This window comes from Ornithorhynchus anatinus, chromosome 5 (genome assembly GCF_004115215.2).
Source record: "Ornithorhynchus anatinus isolate Pmale09 chromosome 5, mOrnAna1.pri.v4, whole genome shotgun sequence".
Classification (NCBI taxonomy): domain Eukaryota; kingdom Metazoa; phylum Chordata; class Mammalia; order Monotremata; family Ornithorhynchidae; genus Ornithorhynchus; species Ornithorhynchus anatinus.
The window spans coordinates 31,533,504-31,550,617 of record NC_041732.1 but is presented as its reverse complement, the minus strand read 5'-3'; the positions used below and the strand labels follow the sequence as shown (position 1 = coordinate 31,550,617).

Here is a 17,114-nt window from a genome sequence, read left to right as displayed (position 1 = left end):
CGGTCACACAGCTGACAAGTGGCAGAGCCGGGAATCGAACCCATGACCTCTGACTCCCAAGCCCGTGCTCTTTCCACTGAGCCACGCTGCTTCTTGCCACCCACCCCTTTCCCATGTCCTCCCTCTGACCTGGAACTCCCTCCTTCCCGCTCCACTTTCAAAGCCTTATTAAGGTCACAACTTCTTCAAGAGACCTTCCCCAATTAAGCTGTCTTTTCCCCAACTCTGTCTCTTTTCTGCATCATCTATTCACTTATATCTGTACCCTATTTAAGCACCTGATTTTTTAAATTTCATTTATATGGTATTTGTTAAGTGCTTACTGTGTGCCAGGCAGTGTGTTAAGCGCTGGGCTAGATACAAGCTAATGAGGTTGGACACAGTCCATTTCTCACAAGGGACTCACAGTATTAATCCTTATTTTACAGATGAGGTAACTGAGACTAAGAGAAGTGAAGTGACGTGTCCAAGTCAGAGAAGCAGCGTGGCTCAATGGAAAGAGTCAGAGGTCATGGGTTCGAATCCCCGCTCAGCCACTGGTCAGCTGTGTGACTTTGGGCAAGTCACTTAACTTCTCGGTGCCTCAGTTACCTCATCCGTGAAATGGGGATTAAGACTGTGAGCCCCACATGGGGCAACCTGATTCCCGTGTCTACCCCAGCGCTTAGAACAGTGCTCAGCACATAGTAAGCGCTTAACAAATACCAACATTATTATTAAGTCACACAGCAGACAAGTGGCAAAGCCAGGATTAGGACCCAGGTCCTTCTGACTCTCAGGCCCGTGCCCTATCCATTCACCCATGCTGCTTCTCTGATATTCACTTTCATTCGTTCATTCAATAGTATTTATTGAGCGCTTACTATGTACAGAGCACTGTACTAAGCACTTGGAATGTATAATTCGGCAACAGATAGAGACAATCCCTGCCCATTGATGGGCACATTTATGTACATATCCATAGTTTATTGATTTGTGTATAGTGTTGTCTCCCTCTCTGGACTGAAGCTTGTGGTGGGCAGGTAATGTATACCAACTCTGTTGTATTGTAATCTCCTAAATTCTCAGAACAATGTTCTGCACACAGTAAGTGCTCAGTAAACAAAACTGATTTATTGAGAGCCAGAGGCTGCCCTACATTTCAAGGGGTAAAATCATAAGATATAGCAATATTGCTTGTTTTTCCCCTATCTGAAATTTATTTTATAATTTGTTTTCTCTCTAGGCTGTAAACTCGTTTTGGGCAGGGATTATGTCTATCAACTATTGTACTGTACTTTCCTAAGTGCTTAGTAGAATATTCTGCCCCCTGTAAGCATTCAATAAATATCATTGATTGAATAATTGATTGAACATATATTGTTGTGCTCTGGTATCTGGAGATGTTTTTTTCCCCCGTTAAAGTTTCACTTCCCTGATCCATAAAATGGATGAATGTTATCAAGAGGTCTGAAGTAATCAAACACCTTAAAAAAGCTTCTAATGTCATCTGCAGGCCAAGATTCATTGTCTTGAGGAGTTTGTCAAAGATCTCATTGTGGGCAAGGAATGTGTCTACCAATTCTCTTAGATCGAACTTTCCCAAGGGCTCAGTTCAGTGCTCTCTCCACACACAGAAAGTGCTCAATAAATATAATTGATTGATTTATTAACAGTAAATGCTCAGTAAGTACGATTGATCGATCTTAAGGCAAATCTGCAAGGAAGAGACGGGTTACGTCAGAGCCAAGATGCCTGAGGTAAAAGTTTCTTATATATCCTTTTTCTAAGGATAGAATAAAGCAGAGTAGTTCTCACAATAAGGACAGTTTTGTTCATCTCATCTGTGCAGCCATGCTTGAAGTGTAGCAAGAGATTTAAAAGCAGTTGTTAATAAGCTTTCAAACCTCCTCTGGGAAATCTATTTCAGCACAGCCAACTAGAGCATCCAACAAACAGCACCGATAACGGCTTTTCAAGCAAGAGCTGATTGATATACACTGATTATTGAGTTCTGGGAGTATACATTCAAGAAGACAATAAATTGTGATCTCCTTTGCCCCCCAGAGATGGTTTAGTCAATATACAATTCTGCTGTCTGGCTCTGCCATTTACCTGCTGGGTGACCTTGGGCAAATCACTTAACTTCTCTGTTTCTCAGTTACCTGTAACTATATCTTATCGGTAAAATGAGGACTAAGACTGTGAGCTCCACATGGGATATGAACTGAGTCCAACCCAATAATCTTGAATCTGCCTCCAGAGCTTTATACAGTGCCTGGCACATGGTAGGTGCTTAACAAATCCCATAAAAAAACAAAAGCCCAACACAAAACCAAGAGTTTTCATTTGTGATTCAAAGTTGCATATAGTCACTAATTTTTCTTACCTACACAGCACATTGCAAAGTGACAGAGAAGCAGAAAATCAACCAAAAAAAGGCCACCATTTCTTTTGGGAAATTCATAAAATGTGGTGCAAAGGTGATGCTGAATGAAGGTTTATAGAGAAGTTGTTCGTTACAATCTTCTTTTTTCCTCCTCCTCCTCCTCCTATTATTATCAAATGTTGAGTTGTTTTCAATTCATAGCAACTCTGGATTTATTTCCTCCAGAGCATACTATCTTCTGCCATAATTCATAAATTTGTTAATGGTTCTTCTGTTATTGTTATTATGGTTTCTATCCATCTAGCTGCTGGTCTGCCTCTTCCACCTTTTCCCTGGACTTTTCCTAGCATTAGTGTCTTCTCCAGAAAATTAGTCCTCCTGAGGATGAGTCCAAAATATGCGAATATCCACCTACTGGCTGCCCACTCTTTCCCTGCTTGTTAGCACATCCATCCGAAGTTTGGTAGGGAGAGGGAAATAGGATGGAAACTCAAAATCAACCACTTCTGCCAACTTTTGAAGCACTGGGAAAAAAGATTTGGTGGCGGAGACATTTGATACTCTTAGAAAAATGTGGTTTTTGGATTACGTTTGCATTCCTGTTCTCCTGCCCACAGATAACTGAGAGCAGGTTCCACTGGTGTGCATCCTTCTCTGCTGATGCTTCACTTGTTTATTAAAACCTGCTACCTGCCTTCAGTACCCCCCAACACAGAGCCATCAACTCAGCAGAGTTCTGAGGTTGAACATATTAAATTGAGTTTATTAAATTGGGTTCTCAACTCGTCTGGGTTAAATGTGTCTCCTATTTTCCTTACAGTTTGGGCTATTAAGGAAGTACCCGGCATAGAGGATTATGAAGTTGTTTATCCTGAGAAACTTCATGTGCTTCATAAACGAAACATAGAGGAACATGAGGACCCTGACAAACAGGTACTACTTTTGATAATCAGGTAGAATCATCAATCAGGGCAATTTGCTGAGTGCTTAACTGGGTGCAGAGCACTGTATTAAGCACTTGGGAGAGGAGAATCAGCATGGCGTAGCGGATAGAGCACGGGCCTGGGAGGCTGAAGGTCATAGGTTCTAATCCTGGCTCCATCACTTATCCGCCATGTGACCGTGGGCAAGTCACTTCACTTCTCTGGGCCTCAGTTACCTCATCTGTAAAATGGGGAGTGAGACTTGGAGTCCCATGAGGGACAGGCCCTGTGTCCAACTTGATTTGCTTGTATCCACCCCAGAGTTTAGTACGGTGTTTGGCTCATAGTAAGCGCTTAACAAATACCACACTTATTATTATTATTACAAGAGCATGTAGATAAGTGAAAAACATTTTGAATGGACTTTGTTGAAATTCAGCTATTTAATTTTCACTTCAACTGTATACTTTGGCCAAAGAAGTCATAATCTAATGGTTAAAAAAAAATCAATCTAGATTTATGATCCACTGCCCATGACATCTTACCGTGATAAAATGGACTCTTCCTGCTAAAGGAGGAAAACTTATGGCAGCAAGAATATGACAGAATTTGCTGCTTCTTTGAAAGCACAAATAATTTTTATCAATTCCCATAATTTACCATCTGGAGCCCACCAGTGAAAATGATTAAGCAACTAATTCAGGAACATGCACATATTCCAGAATAGAAACTTGGGTTGAAAGCCATCTTAATGGGATGGGCTGACTGAGTATTCATAAAAGAATAGGAGCTCAATTTTCCTATATTTTGAAGGAGGTATGTAAATTCAGGTAAGAGTGTGGAAAATGTTCACCTGTCATTGGGAATCAGCATGGTCTATTGGAAAGAGCAAGGGCCTGGGAGTCAGAGGACCTGGGTTCTAATTCTGGCTCTGCCAAATAACAATAATGGTAACAATTATCACAGTTGTTCATACTATTGTTATTACTATTATTATTGTGGTATTTGTTAAGTGCCAGGCTCTGAGCACTAAGCACTGGGATGAAACAAGCAAATCAGGTTGGATTTCAACTTGAATCTTTGCCACCAGCACCGCTTCTTGAAGTAATGCATTCTTATGACTCACAACCTGCTGTGCGAGGTTGTAATGTAAACTTTTACAGGTTTGGACCTACCACCTGCAAGTTTCAATTAATCAGTAGTTTTTATTCAGTGCTTACTCTGGCCAGAGCACAGTACTGAACACTTGGAATAGTATAGCTGAGCTGATAGACATAATCCCTGCCCTTGAAGAGTTTACAGTCTAGTAGAGGAGACAGACGCTAAAGTAAATTAAAGGTAGGGGGAAGCAACAGAGTCCAAAAATATGTATGTAAATGTTACTGAGGGATATACCCAAGTGCCTGGGAGGTGAGTACCTTAGTGAATAGATGACAAGGAGATGTTGAAGTGGAAGAAGTGGGTGGGGAAATGAGAGCTAATCTTAAATGATTGTTCCCTTGTCCTGATGTTTAAGGATTTGGTGAACTACAGTTCTTTGCTCACTCTGTCTGTAGCCTTCAATCATTTCTTCTCCCAGCCTTCCCCAAGAGTCTTAAGCCTATCATTTTACCCTCATAAGAAATTTTCTCTATTCCCCTGAATATCACTTTCCTTCTTTGTACTTACTCCAGCTATATTTCATTCTTCCAAAAATGTAGCCCCTAGAACTTAACTCAGTATTCCATGAGCAAATATATCATGGTTTTATAGAGTGGCAAAATTATGCCTTTTGTTTGGGTTTTTTATCATTTCTTGACAATGTCCAATATTCCAGAGGATTTTTATAGCTGTGATCCAAAACAGCCATCATTCATTCATTCATTCACTCGTATTTATTGAGCACTTACTATGTGCAGAGCACTGTACTAAGCGCTTGGAATGTACAAATCAGCAACAGATAGAGACAGTCCCTGCCCTTTGACGGGCTTACAGACTAATCGGGAGAGACAGGCAGACAAGAATAATGGCAATAAATAGAGTCAAGGGGAAGAACATCTCATGAAAACAATGGCAAATAAATAGAATCAGGGTGATGTACATCTCATTAAACACAATAAATAGGGTGATGAAGATATATACAGTTGAGTGGATGAGTACAGTGCTGAAGGGGTGGGACGGGAGAGGGGAAGGAGGGGAGGGAAAGGGGGGAGAAGAGGATTTAGCTGTGGAGAGGTGAAGGGAGGGTAGAGGGAGCAGAGGGAAAAAAGGGGGGAGCTCAGTCTGGGAAGGCCTCTTGGAGGAGGTGAGCTTTAAGTAGGGATTTGAAGAGGGGAAGAGAATTAGATTGTCGGAGGTGAGGAGGGATGGCATCAGACATCCAGGTCCTCTTTCCTAAATTGTGACCAACAGATCCAAATCATTTCATCTTGTGGCTGTAATCTGGAATATTTTTTTCCCAAGTATTTACTTAGCACCTCCTCACATTGAAATTTATCTGCCATTCTTGACTGTGAGCTCGTTGTGGACAGGAAATGTGTCTATCAACTCTGATGAATTATACTCTCCCAAGCACTTAGTGCAGTGCTCTGCACACATTAAGGGCTCCGTGAATATGATTGATTGATTTATTGGTCAATTAGATAAAGCCTTCCTGCATCTATTTGGTATGCCATTATCTGGAAGAGTTTGAGATTTCACTGCACAGTCTCTCTTTCAGATTGTTTAGGAAGATGCAAAACAAAACCGTTCCTAGCAGTAATGCTTGGGGGACTCCTTTAGTTAGTCTTCTCTGACCTGAAAAATGACTGCTATCCCCCACACTTTTTTTTTCCAACTTTTAGTCTATTTTTTCTGTATGACAGATTATTCAATGAATCGATCAATGGCAGTTACTTTGTGCTTACTTTGTGCATTTCTCTCCATACCCATGATTACTCATAAAAAAAGGCTTTGGTGTGGAACGCTGTCACATAATAGTAATAATGATAATTATTATTACTGTGTGCCAAGCACTGTTTTAAGTACTGTGGTACATACAAGTTAACCAGGTTGGTCACAGTCTCTGTCCCACATGGAGTTTACACTCTTAATCCCCATTTTACAGATGAGGTACCTGAGCCACAGAGAAGTTAAGCGACTTGTTCCAGGTCACAGAGCAGACGTATGAGAGAGCAAGGATTAGAACCAGGTTTTTCTGACTCCCAGGCCCACGCTCTATCCACTAAGCCACACTGCATCAAAGACCTTTTGAAATCAAAATATATCCACCAGTTCCTATCTATGCAGTTGCATTTTTACTCTTTACCAGGTCTTCAGAATATCTGTGAGAATATCTATGCTCTTTCATCCCAGTTTAGCTCTATTTATTTCCCAAACAATAGCTTTTCCATGTCTTCTCCCTTCAACTGCTTTTTCAGCTGACTCCTAAATCCTTCATTGATTTGGCAAATACTGTAGAGTTTGGAATGGTCAGTGGGCTCCAACAACCTAAACCGCAAAGTTGACAGAGATGTAAGTTTGTTGTTTATCCTCCATTATGTTACTAATAAATATTTGCAGGAAAAATATGAACCCGAGGTCCAGTATCGAATTATGTTACATGGAGAAGGAGTGGTGCTTCATCTGGAGAAAGCCAAGTGAGTTCCATCATTGTTTAAGATTGTAGCTCATGATATCAGCACTACCAGCACTTCTAGCCACTTATATACCCTTACCAGACCCCATGATTATACACAGGTTTTGTTCCTTACTAATAAAAAAAATTATAATACGCCAGAAGATACTTATATTTCTAAGCAGTGGAAATACTGGTCTTCGCCTACATTGTCAGTCTTATTCTTGCTCCCTGTTTGTAATGATTTTTTTTTCAGAAATTAATCCTTTTTAATTGTATACACTCACACCTGCACACATGCATTCTCACACAGAGATGCTCCCATAAACATTATGCTCACATCAGTATAGGGAAGCAGCATGGCATAGTGGATAGAGCACGGGTTTGGGAGTCAGAAGGTCATGGATTCTAATCCTGCCTCTGCCACTTGTCTGCTGTGTGACCTTGGGCAAGTCACTTCACTTCTCTGGGCCCCAGTTGCCTCATCTGCAAAATGGGGATTGAGACTGTGAGCTCCACATGGGACAGAGACTGTGTCCAACCTGTTTTACTCACATCCACCCCAGTGCTTAGTACATTGCCTGACACATAGTAAGTGCTTAACAAATACCACTATTATTATTATTATTTAGTCATACATATTCACATAAGCAGGCTCTTGAAGTCCTGCTTATAAATATGCACATATGTATTCTCAGTAGGCTTATGCAGAGTTGTCCGAAGAAGAGGCCATTGACAGATAAATCCATCTATGGATGATTTGTGGATGGCCGAAAGGCCTAGTGTAGCACCCTCGGCCCCACGGACATTGTGCACATGTGAAAGTTGTCCTTAGGCTGTCATATTGGTTGTTTGTCGCACCTGGTGCTGTTCTCGTTATTACCTCATTTCACAAACCATGCCAAGTCTACAGATGCCTACGCTTTCATGCATGTTTTCATACAGACACGCAATCATGCAGCCATTCATGCTCATAGACATTCTTACAAGCCCATTTGCACCTATATAAACCTGCACTTACATATTTACCCAAAATAACACTAAAGGGGGCCTAGTAGGTTTCAAGAACTACTAGGAGGGCCTAATAGCAAAGTGGACGTATGGTAAGAGCATAGGTCTGCAATCAGAGGATCTGGGTTCTAATCCCACATCTGCCACTTGCCTGCTGTGTGACCTGGGGCAAGTCACTTAGCTTCTCTGTGCCTCACTCTTCTCCTCTGTAAATTGGGAGTTTAATACCTGTTCTCCCTTCCGTTTGGACTGTGTTTAAGTTGTTCCTACCTCAGCTTTTAGAATGGTGCTTGACAAATGCTAAGCGATTAACAAACACCATAATCATTATTATTATGAGGACCAGGGCCAAGGGAGTGGGTCAGAGCGTGTGTTTGTGCGTGACTGGGATCCTATGCCTGTAGCATTCTACTGAGGATGCTCACAGACCCAGAAACACTGGGAATTTAGAGACTGTACCATCAGGGAAGACTTGGGCAGCTACATAGCACCCCTGAGGGAGTTCCCATGGTAGAATGGTACCATGGCAGCAATAGTAGAATGTGTCATAAAATTGACAGGGGGAACTCTTGCAAATCACAGTGAAGCAGCTCCACCCATGCCTCTAGGGAACTTCACAGACCCTAACTTCAATCTCTTGGGTCAGAATTGACTCCTCGACCTTTTGTCTCTGTCAGCCTTCCAGTGCAGGCTGGGAGCAGAATGGTTGTTCTGGGTTATGCCCTGGTTTGGGACAGGTCAGCTCTAGGTAATCTGCAACATTTCCTTCTTAGATCATTGCCTAGTGATGTGATGGGGAAGGAAAACTAGCCATTTTTCAAGCTTGGGTGTGGCCAGAAATTTAGCATAGGTATAGATGATTGCTACCCCAGAATAATATATTATACGGTCTGGGAAAACAAGTATCATTCACACATGCACATATGCTTTCATGGATATTATCTCATTTTCCGCTGGGAGGAAAATGAGCATTATAGTACGATGGGCTAAGAGTCTCAGAGACCATGACCGTCTCATGGGAAGTCAGGGTTTGAGTCTCTGGGCTCCAGGTCTGGGGCTCTTTCCTTTAGATTCTGTTGCTTTGCTGTGACCTAAACTGTGATTCCTCAGCTGAGCTAGTACAGAATGGTAACAGGACAGTTTTGGAAAATGTTGCCCGGCCCCATCTCAGTTGATGCGATCCTTGCATAAGGTTTGTCTGAGCAGAATGTATTACTTACTATTCAATTGATATTCAAAATAAATTCAAGTTGATGGGAAATCCAATCATTCTTTCATTGTATGTCACCTGGATTAGGAAATTACAAACTCATTTTCTGGATTTCTATGGGAAAGGAGTTGAACTTTGTGAAGCTGAATCTAGAAAGCAAGAAATGTTTTCCTTTCTCAAGTGATAGATAACAAAGATCAATTTTGAAGCACCAGTAGATTTTATAGATTTAAAGGAAAAATGTTCCTTTATGTTGGATAGTACCAGTTAAATGCTTACCACGCGGCAGGCACTGTACTAAGCACTGGGGTAGAGACAAGTTAAACAGCTTGGATATAGTTCTTGTCCCACGTGGAGTTCACAGTCTAAAATCCCCAATGGACAGATGAGGTAACTGAGGCACAGAAAAGTGAAGTGATTTGTCCAAGGTTATAAAGCTGACATATGGTGGAGCAGGATTAGAACACATGTCCTCCCAATTGCCAGGCCTTTGTTCTATCCACTAAGTCACTCTGCTTCGTATGACGACCTGGAACTCTCTCCAGAAAACTGAATTATGCAGAGCAGAGAGATAAGGATTCAGATAGATTTGGTTTTTTGCTGCCGTTGAAGCAGACATCAAGGTTCCTATGCAGGGACTTCTCTGATGAAGACTGACAGTTGGAAGTGTGCATCAAACATCATGGCAATAGGCATGACATTGGGCAGACTATACCTTCGAGACACAGAGGGATGACATCCACTCAGGTATTATACTCTGGGAATCATCCATGTCCTTGGACCAGAACCTTCAAAGATATAGCGTGGCTCAGTGGAAAGAGCCTAGGCTTGGGAGTCAGGGGTCATGGGTTCGATTCCCGGCTCTGCCACCTGTCAGCTGTGTGACTGTGGGCAAGTCACTTAACTTCTCTGTGCCTCAGTTACCTCATCTGTAAAATGGGGATTAAGACTGTGAGCCTCATGTGGGACAACCTGATTACCCTGTATACCCCAGCGCTTAGAACAGTGCTCTGCACATAGTAAGCGCTTAACAAATACCAACATTATTGTTAATATCATCTTTATCCCCGGAAGTTGAGATCTCATTTTAGATAGAACTGTGTTATTTGAAATCCCAGATATCAAGAATTGCTTTTGGGTAGTGGAAATCTTTCTTTCAATTTAATCTGAGCAAAGAGTAGCCTCTCAAACCTTAAAACATATTATCCTTACCTTGATTTTTGCCAGTAGTTCTGAGATTTATTGGACCTGATCCTACCAGGGACTAGTTGCTGACTTCAGGGTGCCACACTGATGTTTTCTGGTGCCTTTATTTCTGTTTTACTCATAGAGCTGATTACTTATCAAAGCCAGAGGAGAGAAGGAATGAATGCACCCCAAAAAAGTTTGCAATGCCCACTCTTTCCACTGATAATTCCAGGATCAGGTTATACTCACCCGTACCTCAGATCTCATTGACTGTGGTTGTCATCACGAGTCACCTCCCTTTTATTCATTTTCCAGAGAACTCCTATCCCCGGACTACACTGAGACATTTTATTCCTCTACAGGAGAGGAGGTCACCACCGGCCCTCAGATCACGGTAGGCTCCTCCCTAGAGCAAGCAGCGTAGCCTAGTAAGAGAAGCACCGTGGCTTAATGGAAAGAACCCGGGATTGGGAGTCAGAAGGTCATCGGTTCTAATCCTGGCTCCATCATTTGTCTGTTGTTTGACCTTGGGCGAGTCACTTCACTCTTCTGTGCCTCAGTTACCTCATTTGTAAAATGGGGATTGAGACTGTGAGCCCCATGTGGGTCAGGGACTGTGTCCAACCTGATTTGCTTGTATCCACCTCAGTGCTTAGTATAGTTTCTGGCACATAGTAAATGCTTAACAAATACCATCATTATTATTAAAGTCAAATTCAAAGGCCCCTTGAGTCCCATGAGGCAACTTCAAAAATCAAGGCATCATCAGTTCCCTGAAATCAACCCATAGTATTCTTTCACCTGACTGTTTAAGGAGCACTGTGGCTGATCTTATCAGAACAATTTATAACAGTAATGGTTCTTCTTCACATTCCAGGACATTATGTTGGGAAGCGCCTAATGATTAAAATACTGACTCTGCTAAATAATACTACTATGCATAATAATAATACTACTAAATAATAAGCATAAATAAGAATACTAAATATGTAGGAGAGGAGAATCAATTGTCATCTTTCCTCATCTCATTTTTCTCACTCAAACCCACCACTTCAGGGTTCATCACCTGACAACCTTACTCTGTCCCATGCCTCAAGCTGGACTACCTAGAGATGCTACTTCTGGGTTGTGTGAATGCTGGACTGCAAGGGAAATACACCAACCCCCATCTGACAATTCTGGGAAAAAGTGTCCCAATTCCAGGAATTGGCTCGAGGAATCATCTGGGTTCTAGGCAGGAAATGTGTCTGTGTATTGTTGCATTGTACTCTCCTAAGCCTTTAGTACAGTGCTCTGCACACACTAAGTGCTCAGTAAATACCACTGACTGACTGACACTACTGGGGACTCACAAATTAGCTAGTCAGTATCTCCCAAAGGCCCCTAGTAATCCTCTTAAATGCAAGTCATTTTCTTCCTTTTTTTTTCCAGTTTGCATTGTCCTCTAATCACTGAAGGTTTTGTGGCCTCCATCGACCTGATTATTGGAGGCACTTATCCCACCTTCAAGCTCTTAGGGAGATAGTTCTGTATTTCCTTCTTCTGGGTCTTGTTAACCTCCAATTACCCTACTTAAAACTCACCTCCTCCAAGAGGCCTTCCCAGATTGAGCTCCTCTTCTCCCTCTACTCCCTCTGCCATCCCCCCTTTACCTCTCCGCAGCTAAACCCTCTTTTTCCCCTTTTCCCTCTGCTCCTCCACCTCTCCCTTCCCATCCCCACAGCACTGTACTCGTACGCTCAACTGTATATATTTCCATTACCCTATTTATTTTGTTAATGAATTGTACATCGCCTTGATTCTATTTAGTTGCCATTGTTTTTACGAGATGTTCTTCCCCTTGACTCTATTTATTGCCATTGTTCTCGTCTGTCCGTCTCCCCCGATTAGACTATAAGCCCGTCAAACGGCAGGGACTGTCTCTATCTGTTGCTGACTTGTTCATCCCAAGCGCTTAGTACAGTGCTCTGCACATAGTAAGCGCTCAATAAATACTATTGAATGAATGAACTTCCTACTGAGTTTAGTTTAAAATTTGGCCTGTCAGTTCATGTCTTATCAGTTCATGCTGCTGGGCTTTGTGAGAGGAACTGTTTAGTTAGGGAGGTCCTATTACTACTTTTTCTGAAAACCCACTTTGTGGAGGGGAACAGGATCCTGGACAAATTTGCGGGGTGGTTGAATCCCCATTTTACAGCTTAGAAAACTAGGCCCAAAGAAGTTAAGGGACTTTTCCAAGATCATACAGCAGGCAAGTGGCAGAGCAGGGATTAGAACCCAGGTCCTCTGACTTGCAGGCCTGAGTTCCTTGAATTAGACCACACTGATTGTTTATTGAGTGCCTCCTCGTTGTGCAGAGCCCCATACAATACAATAGTGTAGACAGACACAATTCCTTTGCACAAGGAGCTTACAAATTAGAGGGAGAGAAAGACATTAAAATAAATTACAGATGGACATGTAGGTAAGTGATGTGGGGTGAATATTAAAGTGCTTGGTTTAACTTTCTAGACTGTAAGCCTGTTGTGGGCAGGTATTGTCTCTATTACTGAATTGTACTTTCCAAGTGCTTAGTACAGTGCTCTGCACACAGTAAGCACTCAATAAATACGATCGAATGAATGAATGAACGAACCTTGATTTCTATTCTAAATGCCATTGTTGAGAATGTAAAACCTGCACTACTATTGAGAAAGACTCATCTAAGCATATATTTATTACTTTCCACCAGGAACACTGCTATTATCAAGGACATATCCTTAATGAAGAGATTTCTTCTGCTAGCATCAGTACCTGTGCTGGTTTGAGGTGAGATCATCCATAAAATCCTTTGTAATAACTGAAACAGTAAAGAAGAGGTTCTTAGTTTTAATAATATTATAATAATAAATGTGATATTTTTAAGTGCCTACTGTGTGCCAGACACTGTATTAAGCGCGGGGGTGGATTTAAGCGAACTATGTTGGATACAATCCATGTTTTATGTGGGGCTCACAGACTCAATCCCCATTTTATAGATGAGGTAACTGAGGCCCAGAGAAGTGAAGTGATTTGCCCAAGGTCACAGCAGACAAGCGGCAGAGCCACGGATTCATCTAATGCTTACTTGTCAATCAATCATACTTATTGAGTGCAACGTGCAGATCTTGGGAGAATACAATATAACCAAGTTGGTAGACCTGTTCCCTTTCCACAAGGAGCTTCCAGTCTAATGAGGAATGGCTTCTTGGATCATTTTGGGAACTGAAACAATTTCACTAGGTGGACTGGATCAAGATCACATTCTATGCTGAAAGTAGGTGTTTTCAGCTCCTTGTAGTCTGCCACAGACTCTAGAAAAGGCTCTGCCCCAGCAGAACACTCTTCAATCACTGAGTCATATTTATATGTGTGCAGGATACTGTACTAAGCTCTTGGGAGAGTACAGCATAGCAGTATTACAGACACATTCCCTGCTCACCAAGAGCTTACAGTCTAGAGGGGAAGATAGACACTAAATTATGGTCATGAAAGTGCTGTGGGGTGAATAAAGGGTACAAACCCAAATGCAAGGGTGATACAGAAAAGAGAGCAAGTAGAGGAGATGGGGGCTTAGTTGGAGAAAGCCTCTGATGAAAACATCTGAAGTAAAGTGAGTTCACATGAAATTTTCCAGCCCTGGGGATGTCCAACACTGGTTAGATCTTTGAGAATTTATAGACAGTATGCCTTGAGGTAAAATGATGGATTTAGAAGCTTCTCACAGTCCCTATCAGGCCCAAGAGGCTATGGTTCCGTAAAATAATGACCACTGTAAGGTAGGGGAATTGGAGGGTTGTTGTTTATTCTTGTGTTTTTCAGGGGATACTTCAAGCTTCATGATCAAAGGTATCTTATTGAGCCCTTGAAGCTCACGGACCAGGAAGAACATGCTGTCTTTAAGTATAATCACATGAAACAGGATACAATTAACTCTACCTGTGCGGTGAATGACTCAGGGCAAAGGAAAGTGGAGGTCCAAGTGAAAGCCTCCAGGTCAGGGGTCAGCCTGGGAGTGAGTATGACCTTTTTATGAGCCTCTTCATTCTCTTCTCCCACTCCTAATTCCAACCTTTTCCCCACTCTCGCAATGCATTAATGCAACACCCCTGCCAAAAGTCCTTCTCATCACTAAAAGTTCTTCTCAAATTCATCATCCCAAATTAAAAATCCTCCCTATATTCATTATTCTACCCTAAACCCAGCCAATTATTTATTGAGAGCTTACTTTGTGCAAAGCACTGTTGTTTTATACACTTGAGAGGGACCATTTGAGTCAGCTCTAGACTATAAGCTTGTTGTGGGCAGGGAATTGGTCTGTTATATTTTTGTGTTGCAGTTTTCCAAGCATTTAGTACAGTGCTTAATGAATACAATTGATTGATTGGTAGACGTGATGCGTACCCTCAAGGCAAACCTACAGGTATATTGTCTGAAGCCAATGAAAAAAAATGGAGAAAAGGTTAGTTTTCCATAATTACCCAAGGGAAAAATTTCATCTTTTCTAAGCATTTTATACTGTCCAGCACTTACAAAGTTATAGGTGCATCCCTTATATTAAATCAAAGAAAGATGAAACAGACTAAAAAAGTTCATAATACTAACTCCCTCCTTTTACTCCCTTAGAAAGATCAATATATGCAACAAAAGAAATATGTGGAATTCTTCCTGGTTCTGGATAATACCCTGGTAAGTATTATCTTATTTCTCATTTATCCATGGGTAGACAAGGAGATGTGTAACTCCATATGAACTGTGCTATTCCAAATAATTAAAACAAAGAAGCAAGCTGAAAGCTACTTAGTAATTGATTATTCGGAGCCGATAAAAACCACCTTAAAAGTAATCTTATAATCTTTCACAGTATTTGCCATGAAAAGTACATTAAACCCTTAACAATGTGGTGTCCATTTTTGACCTTGCATTTTTTTCTACTTCAGGTAAATTTAGACTTTTGTTTTGAAATCTAATTTTTTAAGCCAAATACGTATTTCATATTGCAAAAGATAATTGCAATAAAAGTAAACTCTTTTGTTATGATGAGCAAAATGGTAGTGTCAAAAAAAACCCCTCCAGAGATTAAAGCATAAACTCAGAATCAGAACCTCCACATTTTGTTCCTGGTTCATTGTATGAGGTTATTTTTAATTTTGTCTAAATTGTTGATGAGCCTTTTCTCTGGATTTCAAAGACACGTAAGTGTCAGTGATTATTTACAGTAATCACAATTAGAAGTGGAGCAGAGGGAAGCTAGAAGTTAATACATTTACCTTGAACATAGAGGCATAGACAAAATCTCCTGAATGAGCTCAGGCCTGGATGTCAAAGAATCTGACATTTGATCACACCTGCACCACTTTCTTGCTCTTTGACTTGGGCAAGTCACTTAGCTTCTCTGTCTCTCAGTTTCCTCATCTGTAAAATGAGAATCAAATACCAGTTCTCCCTCCCCTTTTGAACGTGAGCCCCATGTGGCACAGGGATTGTGACCGAATGGATTATTAGTACAACACTTAGTACAATGTTTGGCACATAGCAAGTGTTTAATAAATGCCACTATTATTATTATCATCACTATTGTTGTTGTTGTTATCATTATTAAGTTGGGAGAGGGCACTAGATATGTGTTTTTCCCTTGGTGCTGTTGCACAGGTTACTTTCATGGCTGCCTCTCCAGGAGTCCCAGAATGTGCCCAGGCAAGAAAAAGTCACATTTTCTGTCTTGAACCAAACACTGTAGGATTTTCTCTTCAACTACCCAAATGGTTACCTCAGAAATGGATGTCATCTTCAGCTATCCACTTTAATTCCTTACCTTAATGTTTGTTTTTCAGTACCAACGGTACGGTCCTGATCAAGATGAGCTAAGGAAGCGGGTTTTTGATATGATCAATTTTGTCAGTATGGTAAGAATAGTTTCTCCAAATCAAAAGAAAAAGAAGCAGTCAGGTTGCTGCCTGAGAATCTGAAGAATCTAGGTGAAAATGTCAAGCTCAATTCCATGGAGCAGAATAACTTGTCCAAAGGAAATGAAAATATTTACAACTTGGAGTAATGCTAAATATTAGGAGACTGAATATTCTTAACATCAGTCAGCAGTTTCAGTACCATTTTGTTCCCTGGTCACAGTTATATCAAAACTCATAAAGAATGATATTAGAATCTTGTGTCTAATCCAAAAGTGGTTTTGTGGTTTTACAACAGAGTTTGGCATCTCGGTTACCAGGTACTCTGTTACCATTTTTCATGGGAACATGTATATCTCTATTCTCAGCAGCTTGTATGGGTGAAATAGCACTGATTAAGAGGCCTTGAGGACACAAAAAGGTAGTGGTGGAGCCATCGATAAAAGCCAAGCCAGCTGACCCCAAGTTCCTGGATCCCACCCCAAAACCACACTTCCTCATTAGGAGGAACTCCTGGACCTCACCATCAAGTGATGAAAATAGTTTCTCCTTTTGATTTTTCCTTTACAATTAAACCATAACCCACATAAATGTCCCGCGCTTCCTTTATCTTGTCTGGAAGCAAATCTTTGATCACCATTCGGAGCCCCAGAGTGAGAGGCTTGGTTGGCCTCCTTCAGTGGAGGCTCTGTATCATTCTGGCTTTTAGCTGCTGGGATTTGCTGTGCCTGTGTCTCATGCTTTCCCCTGCTCGCTTCGTCATCATCATCATCATATCATCATCAGTGGTATTTATTGAGAACTTACTGGGTGCAGAACACTGTATTAAGTGCTTGAGAGACCTGGTAGACATGTCCCTGCCCACAGTGAGCTTACAGACTAGAGAGTTTGTTCA

The 17,114-nt window shown here is 41.3% G+C and overlaps 1 protein-coding gene across 1 annotated transcript in view; it reads left to right on the top strand.

The window, feature by feature from the left end:
* The first annotated feature begins 3,028 nt into the window (after nt 1–3,028).
* The window catches only part of LOC100076162 (disintegrin and metalloproteinase domain-containing protein 28), a 36,959-nt gene continuing 22,873 nt past the window's right edge, over nt 3,029–17,114 (top strand). The window contains exons 1-7 of the mRNA XM_029066365.2: nt 3,029–3,301; nt 6,832–6,908; nt 10,611–10,689; nt 13,027–13,103; nt 14,136–14,328; nt 14,940–15,002; nt 16,148–16,219. Coding sequence (XP_028922198.2) covers nt 3,029–3,301; nt 6,832–6,908; nt 10,611–10,689; nt 13,027–13,103; nt 14,136–14,328; nt 14,940–15,002; nt 16,148–16,219 — 834 coding nt within the window. The remainder of the gene's footprint in view (nt 3,302–6,831; nt 6,909–10,610; nt 10,690–13,026; nt 13,104–14,135; nt 14,329–14,939; nt 15,003–16,147; nt 16,220–17,114) is intronic.